The sequence below is a fragment of the Polypterus senegalus genome, chromosome 4 (genome assembly GCF_016835505.1).
Source record: "Polypterus senegalus isolate Bchr_013 chromosome 4, ASM1683550v1, whole genome shotgun sequence".
Taxonomy (NCBI): domain Eukaryota; kingdom Metazoa; phylum Chordata; class Cladistia; order Polypteriformes; family Polypteridae; genus Polypterus; species Polypterus senegalus.
In genome coordinates, this window is record NC_053157.1 from 252,863,174 (window position 1) to 252,884,181 (window position 21,008).

The window sequence follows — 21,008 nt, forward strand, 5'->3', positions numbered from 1 at the left end:
TGAGATGTGAGGTCTTAGCCTGTACTAAAATGGAGTGTACAGCGTGAGGCACCTTTACTGTTAGGGGGCTCATGAGCACTATATCTGTACTGGCTAGCACAGCTTCTGTTGTGGCAGCCACAGCCCTAAGGCAAGGCGGAAGTGCTGCAGCCACAGGATCCAATTTTTTCGAAAAATAAGCTATTGGCCTTTGTTTGTCCCCATGTATTTGTGTTAGGACAGCATTCATATATCCCCCCTTTTCGTCCACAAATAGAGTGAATGGACGAGTGTGATCTGGAAGGCCAAGCGCAGGCGCAGAGATAAGGGCAGTTTTTAAGTCACAGAGAGCCTTCTCAGCCTGTTCATTCCATTGCACCTGGCCAGAGAGAGGGATGCCGGGGTATTAGCCAGTTGTTGCAACGGCTGTGCTCTTTCAGTGAAATTAAAATCCATTGCCAGCAGTAACCTAGAATGCCCAATACAGACAGAACCTGTTCTTTTGTGACAGGTCTGGGAAGATTTTGAATGGTGTTAATGTGATCGCTAGAGAGAGCTCTTGTTCCACGTGATGTCATGACCTAGATATTTTACAGTTGTTTGAATTAACTGCAGTTTAGCCTTTGAGACTTTATGGCCATTGTCCCCCAGAAACAACAATAGTTTCTGAGTATCATGTGCACAATCTTCTTCCGTAGAACTACATAACATAATGTCATCTACATACTGTAACAATATACTACCTCGATCTGGCCAGAACCCTTCTAAATTTTGAGAAAGCGCTTGTACATATACACAAGGGGCTTCAGTATATCCCTGAGGCATGACAGTCCATGTCCAGCGGCGGCTTTGGAAAGTAAAAGCAAACCAAAATTGAGAATCAGGGTGTACAGGGATGGAAAAGAAAGCATTGGCTAAATCAATCACTGAAAAGTAACGAGCAGAGGGAGGGATTGTAGAGAGAATAGTGGAAGGATTAGGAACAATAGGGGCCCTAGGAAAGATTGCAGAATTAACTTGTCGTAAATCTTGAACAAAACGCCATGAACCGTCAGCCTTTTTTATAGGTAAAATAGGGGAATTGACCGGAGAATAATTAATTGGAATAATCCTCCGCGTTTCACGAGATAAGAATGTATGGCGGAGATGCCAGCCTCTGCTTTGGGAGACAGAGGATACTGGGCACGGTGTGGGCAGAAGGAAGATTTTGAATAGATCACCAGAGGCTCACAATTGGCTATCCTTCCATAATCATTCTTTCCCTGGGACCACAGTGAATCAGGGAGCATAGAGAGCCAAGAAGGGGAAGTGGTTTGCAATGAAAAAACAGAAAGGGAAGGACGGCACAAAGCACAATGTACTAAAAAATCAGTTTGAAGCACAACTTTAGTTATTAAATGGTCTGAGGTATCAAAAATACCAGGGGCAACTTGTAACCAGTCTGTTCTATTAAGACATTGTTCTACCCATGGTCTGATTTCCACCCAATGGACAGTACTTGATTTGGCTAAAGAAACATGGGGTACTGCACCTCCAAGATAGAAAATACTTTGTGAACACATAAGATGGATGGACGCAGCAGCTCTTGTGGATGAAATGAAGATACAGGGGATGTGAAGGGTTTCGGGGCAAGTGCCTAAAGAAAGAAAAGATTCTAGCCAGGGGGTGTCTACTTCTACAGGGAAATATTGAGCAGTACAGTGTAAAGTGTTAGGGACCTGCAAGTGGGGAAAAAGAAAGGAGGGAAAAAAGTGAAAGGCTTTAAGAAGAATGGTGTGTGGGGAAATATTTAGAGTCCATGCTGCAAAAGAGGGTTTGGGGTGAGGGGCGATTTGGCACAGTAACTGGGGGGATGAGCAGGAAAATCCTTGGTTAGTCATAGAAATAGAGAGAGAAAACTTCATCATGAGATCCCTTCCTAGAAGATTAACAGGACAGAGCTGATTTAAAAGAAATCGGTGTGTTAAAATGGAACCACCAGAAAGCAGCTGAACTCGAAGGGGTGTGGAGACCAGTAAAACATGTGGTTGTCCAGATGGAGTAAGCACGGTTACAGTTTCGCCCAAGGCAGGGACCTTAGCCAGCGAGAGGGTGGACCGAGTGGCCCCAGTGTCGACAAGAAAAACAGTCTCAGTGCCATTAACAAGCAACGTCAATAAAGGATCAGTCTCTGAGTTTTGAGTGAGCAGTGGCAACTGAAGCGAGTGGCTGGGGGTCCCTGCGTGTTCCTATGCCCAATGCTGTTGATCTGGTGTGTCAGGAAAAACAGGCGGGGGAGGGTGTGCCGGGGAGTATTGCAGTTTCTGAGGACAATCCCGACGGAAATGTCTAGGTTCATATTGAGATTAAAGGAGGAGGGTGTAAAGGGGTTTCTTGATTGTTCAACAGACGGGGCTCCAAAACCTCGGCCTCACCCTCTTCCTCTTCCTCTTCCTCGACCCCGAAAACCAGCTCCTCGTCCTCTTGCTAAAGATCCTCCTGTGTAATAGTTCATCTGGGCGGCTATTAGCTTAGTCTGAGTGTCAGACTCTTTTTGCTTGCTTTGTTTTCCAGCATGTTCCGCGTGTCGCTTAACTTCCTCAAATGTAGCGCTCTCCCATCCAATACAGGAAATACTCACTTTGGTCTGTATGTCAGATCTTAGTCCTGAGACAAAAAGAGGAACTGCAGCACGAGTTCGATCATCTGCATTCTCCAAACCTGAGTGATTAGCCATAAGGTCTTGAATTCTATGTGCCCACTCATCAACTGTCTCATCTTTCTTTTGTTTAGCGGCAGAGATAAGAGACCAGTCTGTGCTTTTCTTATATTTTTCTGAAATATTTTGTCTCAATGACTCCCATTGTATCTCAAAATCAGCCTCTCCACCGGCGCCCCCTCTCCTCGATGAAAGCTTTGATTCCACGCCCAAGGCGCACCGTTTCTATGTCCCCGACTCACAGTCGCCCAGGTGGTGCCGAAGTTTCCGCCTTAATACTTAGGCCCACTCTGCAGCATTAGGCTTACATACTGTCCAATTGCTCAAGCTGTTCAACAAACTTCAGTCCCTCTACGCCCTTAGGATCGGGCAGCTCAGAAACCACAACTTTTAGTTCTTGAATGTCCCAATTTCGATGAATCATGACAGTAGTAGGGTTCTGGGGTCCCACAGCCAGGGCCAGGGGTTATAACGAGGATTGGGAACCTCTATGAGTGGACATGTGAGCTGGGGAACAGGCGGGGTCTTTTTTCCCCCTCTTGTGCAATGTGCTATCGGGGATTCAAAAAGTATTTCATCCCCAGAAGAGTCGTCCTTATTGGGGTCATATCGATATTGCTGATCAAAGAAACCTGGTTCATCTGTTACTTGGGGTGCTGTTGGTGCATTGGGAGGTGGAAGTGGAGGGTCAGGTGGAATGACGCTGATCACAGCAATATTTTGTCGTCAGTTGGAATCCCTATTAATTTTACTGAATCAGCCTGCAATCTAGGAGTTATCTTTGACTCTAGCATGTCATTTAAAGCGCATATTACAAAGTCGTCCAAAACCTGTTTTTTCCATCTTAAAAATATTAGGAAATTAAGGCGCTTTCTAAATAAACAGGATTGTGAGAAATTAATTCATGCATTTATCTCTAGTAGGATTGACTACTGCAATGCGGTGTTCACTGGCTGTTCAAACTGTTCTCTATACAGCCTCCAGTTAATCCAAAATGCCGCTGCAAGAATTATTACAAGAACAAGAAAATATGAACACATAACCCCAGTTCTTAAATCTTTACACTGGCTCCCAGTTAAATTTAGGGCAGATTTCAAAATCCTCCTTTTAACATATAAAGCATTAAACGGCCAAGGTCCGGCTTACTTGTCTGAACTTATCATGACTTACAAACCTGAGCGCACATTAAGATCTCAAGATGCCGGTCTGCTTAGGATTCCAAGGATTAATAAAATAACAGTGGGAGGTCGAGCTTTTAGTTACAGGGCCCCTAAACTGTGGAATGGTCTTCCTGCTTCCATAAGAGATGCCCCCTCGGTCTCAGCCTTTAAATCCCGGCTGAAGACTCACTACTTCAGTTTAGCATATCCTGACTAGAGCTGCTGATTAACTGTACATACTGCATCTCTGTTGTTAGTCATTAGCACTAAAACATAAGTAACATGATAATTATATTTGAATACTAACCCTCACCTATTCTGTTTCTTTTCTCGGTACCCAAATGTGGCCATTGGTGCCACGGCCCACCTGCCAAGTTGTTTGCCTGCCTATGGTAAAGTCATCCCTGATGGAGGATCACAGGAATCATGGGAAAGAGGGGTCCTTTCATCGAGCAATGTTTCAGCCGTGGCATGGCCAAATGGAGATGCAGCTAGATGGATGAGGTCTCCAGGACTCTAAAAATATCGAAACCTAATTATGTCATATCATCTACTGTTAAACCGTACTTCTAAAATTTTTATTATTATGCTGTATTAAGGAATTGTTCTGTTCTGTGTATTGTATTGTATTGACCCCCTACTTTTGACACCCACTGCACGCCCAACCTACCTGGAAAGGGGTCTCTCTTTGAACTGCCTTTCCGAGGTTTCTTCCATTTTCCCTACAAGGTTTTTATTGGAGTTTTTCCTTGTCTTCTCAGAGAGTCAAGGCTGGGGGGCTGTCAAGAGGCAGGGCCTGTTAAAGCCCATTGCGGCACTTCCTGTGTGATTTTGGGCTATACAAAAATAAACTCTATTGTATTGTATTGTCTTGTGGTGGCTGGTAAGGTGGGGGAGGGCAAATAACAGGGTACAGGGGATCTTTGCTATTGTTATTCTTCTTCTTTCTTTTAACTATCTGTGGTCCCGGATCTGTCTGAACTTTCTGTAACGCAATCAACAGCTCTTCCTTTTCTTTTCTAGCCTTTCCCTCATTTGCTTTCAACAATTCATTCTGTTTCTGTACCGCTTCCAAATTCCGATCTTTAATAACCAATTCCCATCGATCGAACATATCCATCCGATACGGTCCTCCATTACAACAACCTTGTGTATTTCTACATAAAATCTTTCTTATTTCCTGTATCTCACTTGCATCACCTGTCCCTTCAAGCAACCAACGCCCACTGCTCTGCTGATTCCACTTTTTACATGACTTTTTGAAATCCAACCCTGTCCTTTTCTCTATTAACTTCCTGGGTGACCCATGTTTATGTGGCGTCTGTTGATCCTCCAAAAATAACCCTTCCAGCATAAAAGACTTTGAATCCCCGGAGCGCCGGTTGGCAGGCTTGCTGTTATGTGTTCCCATTATGTCCCCTTGCCTTTCCCTGAGCCCTGTGTCAAGTTTTCCTTTAAATACTTATCCTATTCCTTCCCCTGTCCAATGAACTATTGGAGCGCTCAGTGTGCCACTCACCCGCCCCCAATGTTCCCCTTAATATTCCCAGAGGAAGCGTACCGCACTATTTTCTTACATCGACTGTCACAGTGCACGGCGAAAGCAAAGTATGTATATTCCAGTATGTAGATAAAAATTTTCCTATGTTTCCTAACAGCAAGCCTATGCCGGAGATATACAAAAACGGGGATTTCCCCAGTACTTACCCCAGCCTGGGAGTATTTGAGCTCTGTCTGGAAATCCTTTCAGTCACCATGGATCAGCCGAAGAGGAGACCGGGGGGCTCCTCACGCAGAAGCCGTCTCAGGACAAGGCAGTCCTACCTTTTGCTGGAGCTGCTTGCACTGCTGCCGGGGCCCGTATTGGTGGCAGTCCGCTTAAAAGACGGATCACTGAGATGGTCCCGCTCGAGGAGTCAGCCGGCCGTCTCTTGCCCCACGTCCGGGTGCCAGAAAACTGTGGACACTTTTTCTATAGTGTTGTTTCTTGTGACTGAAGACAGACAGATATAATTAAAGTTAGTAAAAATCTTTAATTGATACACACCAGGCAAAGGTAAAATGACAGAGAAGCACAGTCCTAGGACACCTGCCCTTCGTCTGCCCTGAGGGGTTGGTGTCCCAAATTTTTATAGGGTTTTTGTCTTATGACTTTAGTTACACAAGTATTTCAAAATATTAGTCTGAATCAGCACTAACAGAAATCTACAGGTGGAATACATCTGTTAGTTTCCTTAGTTTGGGACCCGATGAGTCCACACTTGTGGTTTTTTGTGTAGTAACCTTAAAACAAGAAGTAGCACTTAGCACGCATACTTTGGGCAAGCAAGGTCTGCATGGCTCTTGTCACGCACACCAGATTGATCAAGCTGTTTTGTATTTTTCCACAATGATTTTGTCAAGCAGTTTGTTCCTAATAATATCAGATCATTGTCTTCTGTTTCTGCTTTGATTATTGCTTTTTAAAAATCCAAATATCAAAAACACCCAAAAGCCCCCAATCCCAGCTATGCAGTTTTAAGAAATGTTAACAATTTATTCAGCCACTGTTCGTGAAGGGTCCTCAGTTCAAGTGTCACACATTGTCACCGGTGTAGGGACACTCTGTTAGTCATTAAGAAGCAGATGGACACAGCAGCAACTCGAGATTTCCACAGCTCCTCTGTTCACAACTTGAGAGACTGCTGTTCTGAGGTGAGATAAGTTCAGAGTCTAAAATACAATGCATAGCTTCATCATGAAGTGTTAGGTAACTATAACATGTAAAGTTTATGTTCTATTATAACAGATAATAATGTAAAATATGATGAAGACAGAGTGTGAGTGTGGAAATAAAGAAACTGTAATCCGTTTGGAGTCTGCAGTGAGTAAAGGCCCTTCATTCAGCCACAGATAGACATGAGGAGGAGCAGCTTGTTGGTCTGAGAAGCAAGTGCAGTTTCAGACAATTCATCTCATCCAAGGCTGACAAATATGGAATACAAATCGAGTGGATCTGTGATGGAGTGAGCAGCAACCCTCTCAAGGGTGAAATATACCTCGACAGACAGCCTAGGAGGGAATGAGATGTAAATCAAGGGGTCAGTGTAGTGAAAGAGCTTGGGGGTCCTTGGCACAAAAGAGGCAGAAATGTCACAGCTGCCAGTTTTTTTTTTTTGTACTTCCATTCCCTTAGCTGAAGCCTTACTGGAAAATGGACTGACATATGTGGGCACTATAAAGGCAAACAAGCCACATATCCCAGAGGAGATGAAGCCTAACAGGGACAGGGACGTCAACAGTTGACATTTTTTCTGTTATGGGCCAATTACCCTTGTGTAATGTGTTCCAGCAAAAGGAAACACGGTACTGGTGCTGTCCTCCATGTACCCTGACATCAAGGTTGAGGGTGAAAAGCAGAAATGAGAGAACATACTACACTATAATGCAACCAAAAGTGGTGTGGATAATCTGGGTCATCTGGACAAAATGTTCACATGCAGAAGAAAATAAACAGATGGCTGATGGCATTACTTATGAACTCGGTGGATGTTACGCCATCATGGCCTTCCCAGACTGGAAGTCATCAGAAGGTGACAGACGTCACCGGATCTTCCTGAAGCAGCTGGGGCTACGCCTTGGTCATGTCACACATTAAAGGAGAGCTGAAACTCCACCATTACAAGACAAATCAAAGTGATATGAGCCTCATGGGAGGGAGGGAGTAGAACTTCTCCTACAGACGGGACTGTCCAACACTCAGGGGGAACATCAGTTTGGAAAAGGAGTCACCTTTGGTCCTGAGACACACACAGGAAGGTGGCAACTGTTTGATCCTCGTGTCACATGACAGCACTCACTGAGCAGGGCAGGAAGAAAATGGTGTGCTGTGACTGACTGGAGTGGGTTTAGTTTGAATTGTTTTATTTACTTTGAACTGAAAGACAAAATAAAAGTTAGAAGTTTTGAAGAGCTTAGTTTGAAAAGATAAAAGAGAAGAATATCTAAATAAAAACTGTTGACTTTTGAATGACTGTGTGTTTATTTCAATTATTTGATGTACAAAATATGCAAATTAATTGTAAATTTACTAAATAACAAAAAAAAATAATAATCTATTTTTTCTTTAGATGACATTATTTATGACTGTAAAAAATAATGAGTTAAAATACTTAAAAAAATAAGGCAACAAATTACAAACAATATTTCTGAGTAGATGTAATATACTGCACTACTGAGTACACTTAATTTATCAATTTACTCAAATTTACCTAAAATAAACGAGTTTGATTAAATTTAAGTAGTGCCATTAATATTTTTATTTAACTCCTATTTTCATTTGAATTACTAAAAAAATGAGCAATAATGCAATGCTGGACAGTCAAGTCTGTATAACAAATAAATGCTAAAATTCCAAAAAGCTTTATTTATTTGAACATAGACAGATAGTCACAACAACTGAGTTATATTTTCAAAGGTAAACATTTGAAAATTAAATGAAATATCTAATGATAATTTTTACTGAATTACTGACATTCAAATATAAATGCATTTTTTTTTAACTTACACACAAAGTATCTCTCAATCAAGTAATGTCCCAGGAATGAGAGGTAAAAGGACAGGAAACGTGGAGAGTGAAATGAGTGAAATCCTGCGGCAGATGGCGCTCTTCACACACGTCCTGTATTTACGCCAACATATCCCGTTAAACGAATGGCCGTCTTTTCCGCTAATTTTCAGTATACGATAGCGAAAATCTTGAAATAAAACAGTACGTTGGAAATAACAACAGTAACATCGCTAAATAAATCACAGTGTTAAAAATTAATCAAAATACACATGACCTGTGCAGAACACGAATTAAATAAGAGGTCAAATAATACCGTGACGGTTAGGAAAACATCTTTATATGTTGTTTACAGGTCGTAGTTTAGGACAAACGCCATATCGTTCTCAAACTTATCTCAAAGTGTGATTTTCTTTTTCGGTGTAAAATAGTAGCTTTAAACGATTATATATATATATATATATATATATATATATATATATATATATATATATATATATACAGTGGTGTGAAAAGAATTTGCCCCTTCCTGATTTCTTATTCTTTTGCATGTTTGTCACACAAAATGTTTCTGATCATCAAACACATTTAACCATTAGTCAAATATAACACAAGTAAACACAAAATGCAGTTTTTAAATGATGTTTTTTATTATTTAGGGAGATAAAAAATCCAAACCTACATGGCCCTGTGTGAAAAAGTAATTGCCCCTGAACCTAATAACTGGTTGGGCCACCCTTAGCAGCAATAACTGCAATCAAGCGTTTGCGATAACTTGCAATGAGTCTTTTACAGCTCTGGAGGAATTTTGGCCCACTCATCTTTGCAGAATTGTTGTAATTCAGGTTTATTTGAGGGTTTTCTAGCATGAACCGCCTTTTTAAGGTCATGCCATAGCATCTCAATTGGATTCAGGTCAGGACTTTGACTAGGCCACTCCAAAGTCTTCATTTTGTTTTTCTTCAGCCATTCAGAGGTGGATTTGCTGGTGTGTTTTGGGTCATTGTCCTGTTGCAGCACCCAAGATCGCTTCAGCTTGAGTTGACGAACAGATGGCGGACATTCTCCTTCAGGATTTTTGGTAGACAGTAGAATTCATGGTTCCATCTATCACAGCAAGCCTTCCAGGTCCTGAAGCAGCAAAACAACCCCAGACCATCACACTACCACCACCATATTTTACTGTTGGTATGATGTTCTTTTTCTGAAATGCTGTGTTCCTTTTACGCCAGATGTAACGGGACATTTCCCTTCCAAAAAGTTCAACTTTTGTCTCATCAGTCCACAAGGTATTTTCCCAAAGGTCTTGGCAATCATTAAGATGTTTCTTAGCAAAATTGAGATGAGCCCTAATGTTCTTTTTGCTTAACAATGGTTTGCGTCTTGGAAATCTGCCATGCAGGCCGTTTTTGCCCAGTCTCTTTCTTATGGTGGAGTCGTGAACACTGACCTTAATTGAGGCAAGTGAGGCCTGCAGTTCTTTAGATGTTGTCCTGGGGTCTTTTGTGACCTCTCAGATGAGTCGTCTCTGCGCTTTTGGAGTAATTTTGGTCGGCCGGCCACTCCTGGGAAGGTTCACCACTGTTCCATGTTTTTGCGATTTGTGGATAATGGCTCTCCCTGTGGTTTGCTGGAGTCCCAAAGCTTTAGAAATGGCTTTATAACCTTTACCAGACTGATAGATCTCAATTACTTCTGTTCTCATTTGTTCCTGAATTTCTTTGGATCTTGGCATGATGTCTAGCTTTTGAGGTGCTTTTGGTCTACTTCTCTGTGTCAGGCAGCTCCTATTGAAGTGATTTCTTGATTGAAACAGGTGTGGCAGTAATCAGGAAATTGAACTCAGGTGTGATACACCACAGTTAGGTGATTTTTGAACAAGGGGCAATTACTTTTTCACACAGGGCCATGTAGGTTTGGATTTTTTCTCCCTAAATAATAAAACCATCATTTAAAACTGCATTTTGTGTTTACTTGTGTTATATTTGACTAATGGTTAAATGTGTTTGATGATCAGAAACATTTTGTGTGACAAACATGCAAAAGAATAAGAAATCAGGAAGGGGGCAAATAGTTTTTCACACCACTGTACATATATATATATATATATATATATATATATATATATATATATATATCCATCCATCCATCCATTTTCTAACCCGCTGAATCCGAACACAGGGTCACGGGGTCTGCTGGAGCCAATCCCAGCCAACACAGGGCACAAGGCAGGAACCAATCCTGGGCAGGGTGCCAACCCTCCGCAGTATATATATATATATATATATATATATATATATATATATATATATATATATGAACATACGTAATTATCCTTGCTTTTTAAAGCAATCCAACGAGGTAGGTTGTTAAAAAGACGCTGCCTTGCTCGCCTTGTATCCGACATGAAGGGAAAGGTTTCATGAAAACAACAACTACTTACGTCTGTAACTTAACAAAATGAAATACTAGTTATTAATTACGAAATTAATATGGTTAATACTTACACATTCTTAGTAAAATAGCTCTTATTACGGATAAAAGTTACAGATGAATGCGTTGTTTTAAAGACCAAGAAATCGATGAGAGTGTCATTACATTTAAATTAACTGTCTTTACTTCAAAGTATAGCTTTTTACTTACAATAAGTTATAAAAAATGTTTACGCTTTAAGAAAAATAAGTTAACATTCTTGTTTCTTTTTATTGAATTTGAATTAAATAATCAATAAAAAGGGTAAAATCCATTTTTATTAAAGTAATAATTATTTTACGTATAGTTAGCTATTTTTTGTTATTATTTTTCAAACATAAGATTTACTTTTTACAGTGTAACTATTAATGATCTGATAAGAAAAAAGTTTTGCTCTTATTATCATTTTTATATATCCTTGGGTTCCCCAAAGACCCCAGTCGGCAGTTCTTGTATGTAAAATCTGTCGGTAGGTTGAATGTTAAATGTGTCTTTTCGTTGCTGATCGCTATACGGCACTTCCATCTTGGCACAATTCGCTATAAACAGTTTCAGCCAATCAGCGCCTTCCAAACACATAGCAGGACAGCGTGAGCCTTCATTGTCGGCCTCTTCGTTTCATTGTCTTATATTGAATTGTTAGATTATTTACTGTTCAGTGCTGTTTGAGCGGCCGTTTAGTACAACAGGTGGCTTACTGAGTATGGAGGAATATTTCGGACAAAATGAAATAAATAAATAAATGCGTAAATAAATAAAAGTACTGTGAAATGTGAGCATAAATGAATAAATGTGTCATGAAATGACAGCCTTAATAAATAAATATGTCATGAAATGAGAGCATAAATAAATTAATGTGTCACGAAATATGTTTTTCGTTGCTTATTTATTTATTTCATTTTGTCCGTAACATTCCTGCAAACCGTCATGAAATACGACTTGAAATAAAACTGTCACTTTCACTCGTCAAAGTTGAGAGGGTGGGCTCTAACACGCCCTCTAGTTACTGATTGGTGAATCGATAGCACAAGAATTAATTAGAAAAATGCTTACTACTGCCGATGAAATGGATTCTGCCGAAGATATTACGTATTTCAGAGAGAGAATTGAAGATTTATCGAAAGAAATTACAATGTTGGCGGCCCTTTTAGAACTGAGTATTTGACCCTTGTTTTACGAGTAGAAAGTCAGTTGCATATTCGCAGCTACTTTTTCAAACAACTGTACAGCTCTGATCAGTGGCAAAGTTGTTCAGTTCAAAATATTAGGTGGAGCTGCTTTGGGCATTCCATGTCAAAGTACCTAAACTAATACAGCCGTTGCAGTTTACCGTATATCAAACTGGCTCATTCGTCTTGTGATCGTCTTCTCTGATACACCATATAGATCTGAAGTCTGTCCTACTTTTAAACCGCATAACAGAAGGTGTTCTATTGACTCAGCTGGAATGTCAAAGGATGGACGTCCAGAGCAGGGAACTGAGTCACCTGAACTGGAGTGTAGTAGAGTCCGCTCCACCTGTTCTTCGATAATTTCAAAAACAGTTTCATCTATATCGGAGTCTAAAAGGGCCGCCAACATTGTAATTTCTTCCGATAAATCTTCAATTCTCTCTCTGAAATACGTAATATCTTCGGCAGAATCCATTTAATCGGCAGTAGTAAGCATTTTTCTAATTAATTCTTGTGCTATCGATTCACCAATCAGTAACTAGAGGGCGTGTTAGAACCCACCGTCTCTACTTTGACGAGTGAAAGTGACAGTTTTATTTCAAGCCGTATTTCATGACGGTTTGCAGGAATGTTACGGACAAAATGAAATAAATAAATAAGCAACGAAAAACATATTTCGTGACACATTAATTTATTTATGCTCTCATTTCATGACATATTTATTTATTAAGGCTGTTATTTCATGACACATTTATTTATTTATGCTCACATTTCACAGTACTTTTATTTATTTACGGATTTATTTATTTATTTCATTTTGTCCGAAATATTCCTCCACAACTGAGCTCTTAAATCGATATTGAAATGAACACACAAGTCTCCTAAATGAGTTATTGAAATGCCTACGTTTACAGTGTCCGTTTTAGGAAGTCGTAGTTTTTACTTGTTCCCGTTATTATGAATTATAACTTCTCAGTGTCACATATTATTCGTTACTACTCACGAGTCCCGATTCATTGAGATTCTGTTTTATATTCTGTATATGCAAACATTTTAAACAGAGTGTTTATTGAACTGACTGTAGCAGACTTGTCATCTTCTTAAAATGACTTTATTTATATGATATTGACAACTAATCATGAGGTCAGAAATCAAGGAGGCTGTGAGTTTCATGGACTGCGCTGTTTCTTTGTTTTCGTGACATCGCGTCAGTGGAGAGTGCGTAACGTTAACAATGCATTGTGTCCTAAATGACAGCACACACGCTTTGTGATAAAAGGCCAATGTGTCTCAGTTTGTTCATTAATATATTTTAATCAGAATTATTGTAAACACATTACTCATATTCATTTCCCATTACAGATATGTAATGTTTGGTGAGAAAAAATAAAAAGTAAAAACATATATAATAGTTATGTTGTATTCTTTATAATTAACAAAACTCGTCGTTTATCTGAAATGTTCTCCTTTGTATTTTTACGTTTGACAATGGAATGCTTCAGTATACAGTCGATTTATTCCACTTCTGAAGGTGTACATTGTCGGTATTCTCCATTGCATTTGCCCCCCCCCCAGTGTGACGCGTGCCAATGTAAGTGAGGGGCGGCAGACGAGTTCACATAACGGGAGACAAGGCACCTCCTCACCCTGATGGCATGAGGGCTCTTCTCATAGATATTACCATTTTGAGCTTTTTCTCATTCCTGCCAGTTTACTACTACTATTATTATTATTATTATTAATGAACACGTATGTAGAGGACATGTTTGTCTTATTTTACGTGTGTGACAGGACGGACGGTAAAGCCTTGAATGAAACTCAGTGTTGATGCTTTGGGTAACACGACAGGTGAGGAGCAGAGAACGTTAAACGTGTCAGTGACTGCGGGGGATTGTGGGACTGAAGATGGTTTAAGAAAACAGAAACGACAAAAGCTTAGCCTTGCAATAATTGTATTTCCATCAATGATTTACTTTGTTGTGCTGCACTTCAGAAGACTACTTATTTACCCCCCTTTGAAAAGACGAATTCACAAGGAAAGGATGTTGCTGACAGTCAGATGCTTTTTAGAAAGTTTGGCTCCAGAGGTGCTTATCCAGCTGCTCCTTCTTGTCAGTACTTGAGTGATCTTTATGTCCACCTCTGGATGAATTCGCAGTTTCTTTACAACATTTTTGTCTCATTAACGCAGAAATCCCGAGGCTTTCCCTAAATTGCAGAAGACGCTGTTGATTGCTCTAATTCTGTTTTAAAGACAGTTGTGATTAGTTACGCAGAGCTCGCTTTTACTCACATTACTTTTTGTAAATCAATAATACAAATCAGCTACAGATCTGGGAATCACTGAATAGTAAAAACGTTTAATGAGGAGTGTCGTGTGCAGATACAAGTCGGCTTTGATGAAGCGTTTCTTAGCCTCTCTGATATGATCGACATGGGGTGACGCTGGATTGTTATAATACGCGCTGCTTTACGCAAATACATGCTTATTAATGTGTTACAGATCCTAGGTAGACACGACACCAAGGAACGAGGTGTCCCATGTGAATCGTTCATAATGTCTGCTAGACGTATTTGTTAATTGTTAGACAAGTACTACATAACTCTTTTTAAAAAGTCCTTTTTTAACTTTCGGCAGGGACCATAAGCGAGACCCAACTAGGATTTAAACTCGGGTCAGCACACCTGACAGATGCAGCAGGGCAACCTGTTTTACTTGAAGCCGTTCAGCAGATGACGGGACTGAGCAAATCAGCAGCTGACTGCGCAGATATCAATGATGTCATGACGCCAGCGTGCCTCAAAATCACGTGACAAGCGCTTTACAAACAAGCATGACAGCGGCACTTCAAAAGCTCGAAAAGTCACCATCGAGCAGCTCATCACTAGTTTGCTCTTAGGAGGCCCACGCGCTCCGATTTCTTCACGATCATAAGATCAAGCAAAGGTGCAGAAGGTGAGACAAAGTCGAACGTGGGGATCACGTACGGGTGGGAATGCCAGCAGTGAGCAAGACCGCGACATGCTGGGTGGCTTTAAATTTGAGGCGGTGCCTGACGCCGTGTGGATCGCTTTTAAGTTCTGGCAATTGAGCGCTACGTGGATGAGGAGGCGGCACAGCAAATTGCAACTCCAGGAGTTTACTGTGGACGACTTTTTTTTTTGCTAGTGCTACGTTACTTTATTGCCCGGTGGATGCCCCGTGAAATGTAATGCTACATCTGACTTGGCGGAGGCGCGTTAAGTTGGAATTGCTTCTGCTCTCATCACTCTCGTGCACTTTTCCGCGCCGCTTCTCCTTTTGATTTCGCGCATGCTCCGAACTATGCTGTCTGTCGGGCACGCCCTTGTTCAGCCGCTCGCTCCCGCACGACCCCGACGTTCAATTCTGATTTAACTTTGCAGGGCGCGTTCAGGTTTTATTTCCAGCAGTTTGTCTCATACTGAGTCCTATTAGAAATAATTTAAATTATTTCATTTTTTGTTATTTTCTTATCAAGAAAGATGCTCGTGCGATTTCACTGTAACAGGGAGACTTGGATTTGTTTAATGGGAAATAAAAAATACAAACATTATACAAGCTAGTCCTGCTGGAGGGATACAGTAAAATCTACAGCTGGCATGGCTTCACCAGTACAATTATTGCAATATTTGAAATGGTATTGTTTTATTTAATGTCTTTTCCATCTGCTTTCAGTATTTCTGTACACTTTTTTAATCTTAAGTTTACAAGACATGGCCTTGTTAAATGAAGAACAGGACTCAAATCAGGGTAGTGGTGTGTCCATCAGGGCTGTTTGTATCCAACCATATGAAGACATAAAAATCTGAAAGCTGCAGAGCCGTGACTCGACTATTATGGGCTGGAGCTCAACTGTCTGTCCTCATTGTTTAAGGTGGCAGTGCCACCTCTGAGACCTTGGTGAACAGATTCTGATGCCCATGATGGTGAATCCCTGTTGAGCCCACTCCTATCTTGCCCCTCAGACCCTCGTGCCACTAGGTGGTCTTTAGGTACGATTCCTGCTGAAGTCTCTTTTTAAAGGGCATATCCATCTTGTGGTTTTCCACCTTCTCAGATGCTCCATTTCCTTCCCAGCTGCTTATCTCTTCCTGCTTTGCTGACTCAGCTGATATCTCTGTGATTTCCACACACAAGTCCCATAGTTGCAGTTCATTAGTTTCTGGTTCATCTTGCAGATTATCTACACTTGATGTGCCAACAGACCTTCAGTGTCAGCAGTGCTGTCAGGATCAGTAAACTCTGAATTATACCAAGTTCTGCTTTGCCAGCCCAATCTAATACTTTATCTGTATGTCACCATCTCTGTCCACATATCTCACAGTTTGCCCCTTTTTTTAGACAAACACAATGACTCCGTCTTAACCTGTGAGTTTGCTCAACTTGAACATCAACATCTTCTACTGGGACTGAAGAGTTTAGAGTCTCCTTCTCATCTCCAGTGTCTTCATTATCTGATGTAGTGTTAGATAAATCTCTCTCTTCATCTCTCTCACTGATGGTGGTCTGTCGATTGTCATTTTACGTTGACTTTTCATGGTCAAGAATGGTGGGCCCTTCCAAGAGCACCTCCACGTCTGACACATTTCACAACTCCATCCTGTCCAATGACATCTGCAGGTCCCTTCCATTCTGCACAGTCCACTCTTTTGTCGTCCACTTTGTCTCAGATTTATAATTTTCAGAATTAACCTGTCTCTGGAGTGCTCTCCGTATTCGCTCTGAACACTCGGCTTCAGTAAATGCTCTTCTTGGAGTGTCCAGCGCTGGAATATGTGCTCCACTGACACACTCCTAGTGGTGCCTTCTAGGGCGGGTGGTCTGTCCACGAGAACACAAGGAAGATTTGGATTTCAGACAAACACCGGCTGATATGAGCTGTACCCATAAATATTGTGCATGGTATTCTCTACCATTAGTGCCCCGTGGCGCTAATCTGGCACTAACCAATCACATCCAGTATTCTTTATCACTTTGTGTATAATCTCTGTGAGTGTCTGATTGTGTCTCTCAGGTAGTCCATTACCCCAGGGACTGTATGCAGCGGTGGTCTTTGTTTCAATGTTAAAATTCTCTGCCATCTCTCTGATTCTCCACCATTATCACCAAGTAGTTTCTGAGGAGCTCCATGTACTCTTATCTGAGAATGAATGAATGTATTTTCACAATTTCTGATGGTCTCTTTGTCTTTACAACACTTCCTGCACTGAAATGTGTGAATGTGTCAATGAGGTGAAGACCCCGTCCTCCTGTTTGACGTTCATGTCAGTCTGTAGCCGCAGTTTCATTGTATTCATAGGCCAGCGGCAAACCAGCAGCTTCTCTGAGTTTGGGTTTGCTGTATTTCAGGCGAGTCTCACAATTCTCAACAATTTAACTAAGTAAGGAAGCCCACTCTGCCTCTTTGATTCCTGAGCAGTGAAGCAGTTTGTGAAATCAGTCCAGTGAAGGAGGTCTACATTAGAGGTGAAGTTTAACAAAGCCTTTTGCTTCTCTCCTGTACTCCTGTTTTCTGAAACTCTTAGAATCTCACGTTCACAACGCTCATCGTTTTTAGTTTCTTTATCTGAGATGTTCACACAGTAATGAGCAGAGCTGGTTAATTCAAGAGTCACTGGCTGATTAAACATCACTGCTTTGTCATTTTCATTATCTAAAAGTGTCCCTGCCCTTTTTAAGGATGTTTTACTGACAACATTGGCATTTCAGCTGGCACCACTTCTGTTCCAGTGCCACATCGTGTCTCTCCAATCTTTACAGGAATTTTCACTCGTTTGATGGAATACACAACTTCATCTCCTCCAAATATGAAAGCTCTGCTGCTTGAAATGTTTGAGTTCCTCAGCTTTGTGACTTCATTCTGGTCAAGCTGACTAATGTCGTCGTCTAAGCGTTTCTCTCCATAGACTGTGAGTGTTCAAGTAGAGTCAATTACCGCTAATCCTAAAGATTTGACCAAAACTCTCAATGTGTCTGAGTTTGATTCCTTTGTAAATGACGTCATATTTCATTCTTCACAGTCCTCTGTATTCTCCAGTCTCCTCTGTTATTATCACCTGTTCATTTATTTTTGTTTCAGTCTTTAGCCCAGTGCTCTGATGATAATGCATTTTGATCTCCTACCATATTTGGCTAACAGATTATTGACTGGCAATGGCGACTTCTTCTGGCTGCGTTGCAAATGCCACCTGTTGTGTTGTCTCTGACTGGTGAAATACGCAGTTTCATGAGTGACAGTAATGCCCATTGTTACCAGACTGGACTTTACTACAAAAAGTCTCATTGGCGCCAATGCCATTGAAGCAAAAGTGCCATCCCTGCTGTTAATGCCAGCTGCCTTTGGTTTGTATCTAAACACGTCATGTCCAACAGCTTAAAAGCTCACACAGCATCAGGACAGCCATGTTATATCTACACATACAGGTCACTCCATGTCACATCATCACACTTAGGGACCTCATTGTCACAGATTTTAACGAGACTTGGCCTGCTGATTTGGTCATCTGAGTGACCCATGGAACTGAAATTGGATCAGCAATAATAAGGAGATTTTAGATCACAAAGTTTGAACACTGTGCTGGATTAGGACTTTGACTGGCTATTTCTACCTAAATATAAGTGAACAGAAATGGTTCTCATGTCGTTTTAAAGCTCTTTTCCAGCTCTGTAGTTTGTGAAAATACTGTGCTATCTACAAAGTGAAAAAAATCACCATGTTATAAGTGATTATAATGTTAATATTTAAATACCAAGAAAACCTAAATTTTAAAATTGGCCAATTTTTTTCACTAAAGCTATATTTTAATGTCATGACTTTCTCCAGAATATATGGTTTTGTTAAAATATGTGATGAGGAGGCCCAAAAATGTGACAATTTGACGTGGAATTACCCATCAGGAGTATCTCTGCTCCAAATTGATGATCTAATCCAACATATAAACTGCACTCAACAACAACAACAACATTTAGTTATATAGCACATTTTCATACAAAAAATAGCTCAAAGTGCTTTACATAATGAAGAAAACAAAAAATAAAAAACAAAATAAGAGATTAAAATAAGACAACATTAGTTAACATAGAAAAGGAGTAAGATGGCCAGGGTGGACAGAAAAAAAAAAAAAAAACTCCAGATGGCTGGAGAAAAAAATATAATCTTCAGGAGATTCAAGACCATGAGACTGCCCAGTCCCCTCAGGCCATTCTACCTAACATAAATGAAACAGTCGTCTTTGTAGTTAGGGTTCTCACTCACCCTTTTAACTCTGTAAAATCTGAATATCCTCATAGGTTACGATCCTTTTTCTCCTTTAAACACGACATCAAGCCTTTCTATCAGAACAGTCACACCTTCATCTTTGTTCAGGTCTTCTGCCCAAATTGACATCTCAATGCTCTCCCTGTAAGTGACAGTCCAACCCCAACTGTGGGTTTTTTATTTTTAAGCTCAGTAACCCGTGTCCATATTAAATCTTCATTTTTCAGCTCTCGTGTGCCTTTCTCTTGTCAAATGCAGGCAGGATTCTATAATTATCAGCCATCCTCTACTACGAATGTTAAACTTTAATAACAACACAACACCTTTGATGTTAGTGTGGTGTTATGGGTCCACAGCTCGTGGAGAAAAGGCCATTGATTTTTAAATAAATAATCATTGTGCTCGCGGCTTAGCGAGGGACGTTAGGCCATAGTGGGCGTGGGGCGATCCGTAGGGTGTGGGCGTTTCTCACCTAGTGCACAGGTGAGGAACTGCCCACATTCATGATTGTCCCGCGGCTAATGCTGCAGCTGCTGTGGCCCTCGTCATTTTAAAAGAAGCGCGAGTCGGCTTTAGGGGAAGAAAAGCGTTCGGGAAGAAAAAAGCGATCGGAGAGAAAAAGGAAAGGAAAGAGGGCGGAGGTTACAGGGAGCGTGGAAGCAAGCGGTGCAGGAGAGAGACGGATACGCAGAGCGGCGGACGGGCGGCGAATGGCGCCGTGGGCAGCTGCGAGGAAGCTGGGTGTTAGGCCGACACCCAGGTGTTTGTGTAGATAGCTCCGCTGGCGATCTGGTAGCGGGAGTGACAAGGTGAAAGCGACGAGCCGCAAAAGGCAGCGGAAGTCGGGAGGCTTGGTGGTGGAGTCCCCAATATGAGCGACCTGGCTATTGGGGTAATCAAGTCTCGGGACTGGGATGAGTGCCATACCGAGCCAGGGATCGGAGGTCTCCAGTCTCGAGCGTGTGAAGTAGGAGGGCAGCTGCAGAGAGCGTCTTGCCTGCTGCTAAGCCCGTACGGGATAAGCAGGTGAGACGCATACAGAAAAGCAGCGGATTTGTTTTTTGTTTTAAAGACTGCTTCCAGGAGAAGATTTTAACCTTCGTTTTTAAAGGATTGTTGTGCTTCTATTTATTGGTTTTACCCCACGTTCGTTTTATGGATTATTTATTTAATGAACTATGAAGATCTGCACTATTTATGAACACTGTTTTTGTTTTGTTGACTGCTTTTAATAAAAGCACTTTTGCACTTTCTACCTTCCCCTTGCTCAGTAATTTGCCTCCATTGACTAGCTCACTCGGTTACATTATCGACGGTGTTGGGTTCAAGGGTTCCCAAACATCAAAGGGAGTGTGGAGCCTGAACCCACATCGTCACAGTTAGCCACACACTTTTTATTCTTCTCTCCTATAAAACACCGCCATTGTGAATATCCTCCTACAAACCCACTCTCCTCACACCCCGAATGTCCTACTCTCAGTCAGAATGCAGTCCTGTAATCCCACAAATAGGAGCTCATATATAAGGTATAGAATATAACAACTTAACAGAATGAAGCTCCTGATGCGCAGTTCAAGTCCAGCGAGGATATCCAACAAAGCCCTAAATATGACGGCTTTAATAGACCTGCCATTGCTGCGTCCAAACATGATGGTGCTGTGTAGATAAAGTGTTGTCATATCTACATGGTGGCACTGAAAT

At 41.2% G+C, this 21,008-nt stretch overlaps 3 protein-coding genes across 6 annotated transcripts in view; 1 reads left to right on the forward strand and 2 right to left on the reverse strand.

Moving 5' to 3' along the window:
- The window catches only part of LOC120528477 (zinc finger protein 502-like), a 691,287-nt gene that overhangs the window by 528,308 nt on the left and 141,971 nt on the right, over positions 1 to 21,008 (forward strand). The gene's annotated exons all lie outside the window — the stretch shown is intronic.
- LOC120528471 (zinc finger protein 391-like) overlaps positions 1 to 21,008 on the reverse strand; it is a 102,842-nt gene that overhangs the window by 44,699 nt on the left and 37,135 nt on the right. The window lies entirely within an intron of this gene.
- The window catches only part of LOC120529050 (zinc finger protein 665-like), a 40,886-nt gene continuing 35,904 nt past the window's right edge, over positions 16,027 to 21,008 (reverse strand). Inside the window, exon 5 of the mRNA XM_039753109.1 lies at positions 16,027 to 16,166. Coding sequence (XP_039609043.1) covers positions 16,027 to 16,166 — 140 coding nt within the window. The remainder of the gene's footprint in view (positions 16,167 to 21,008) is intronic.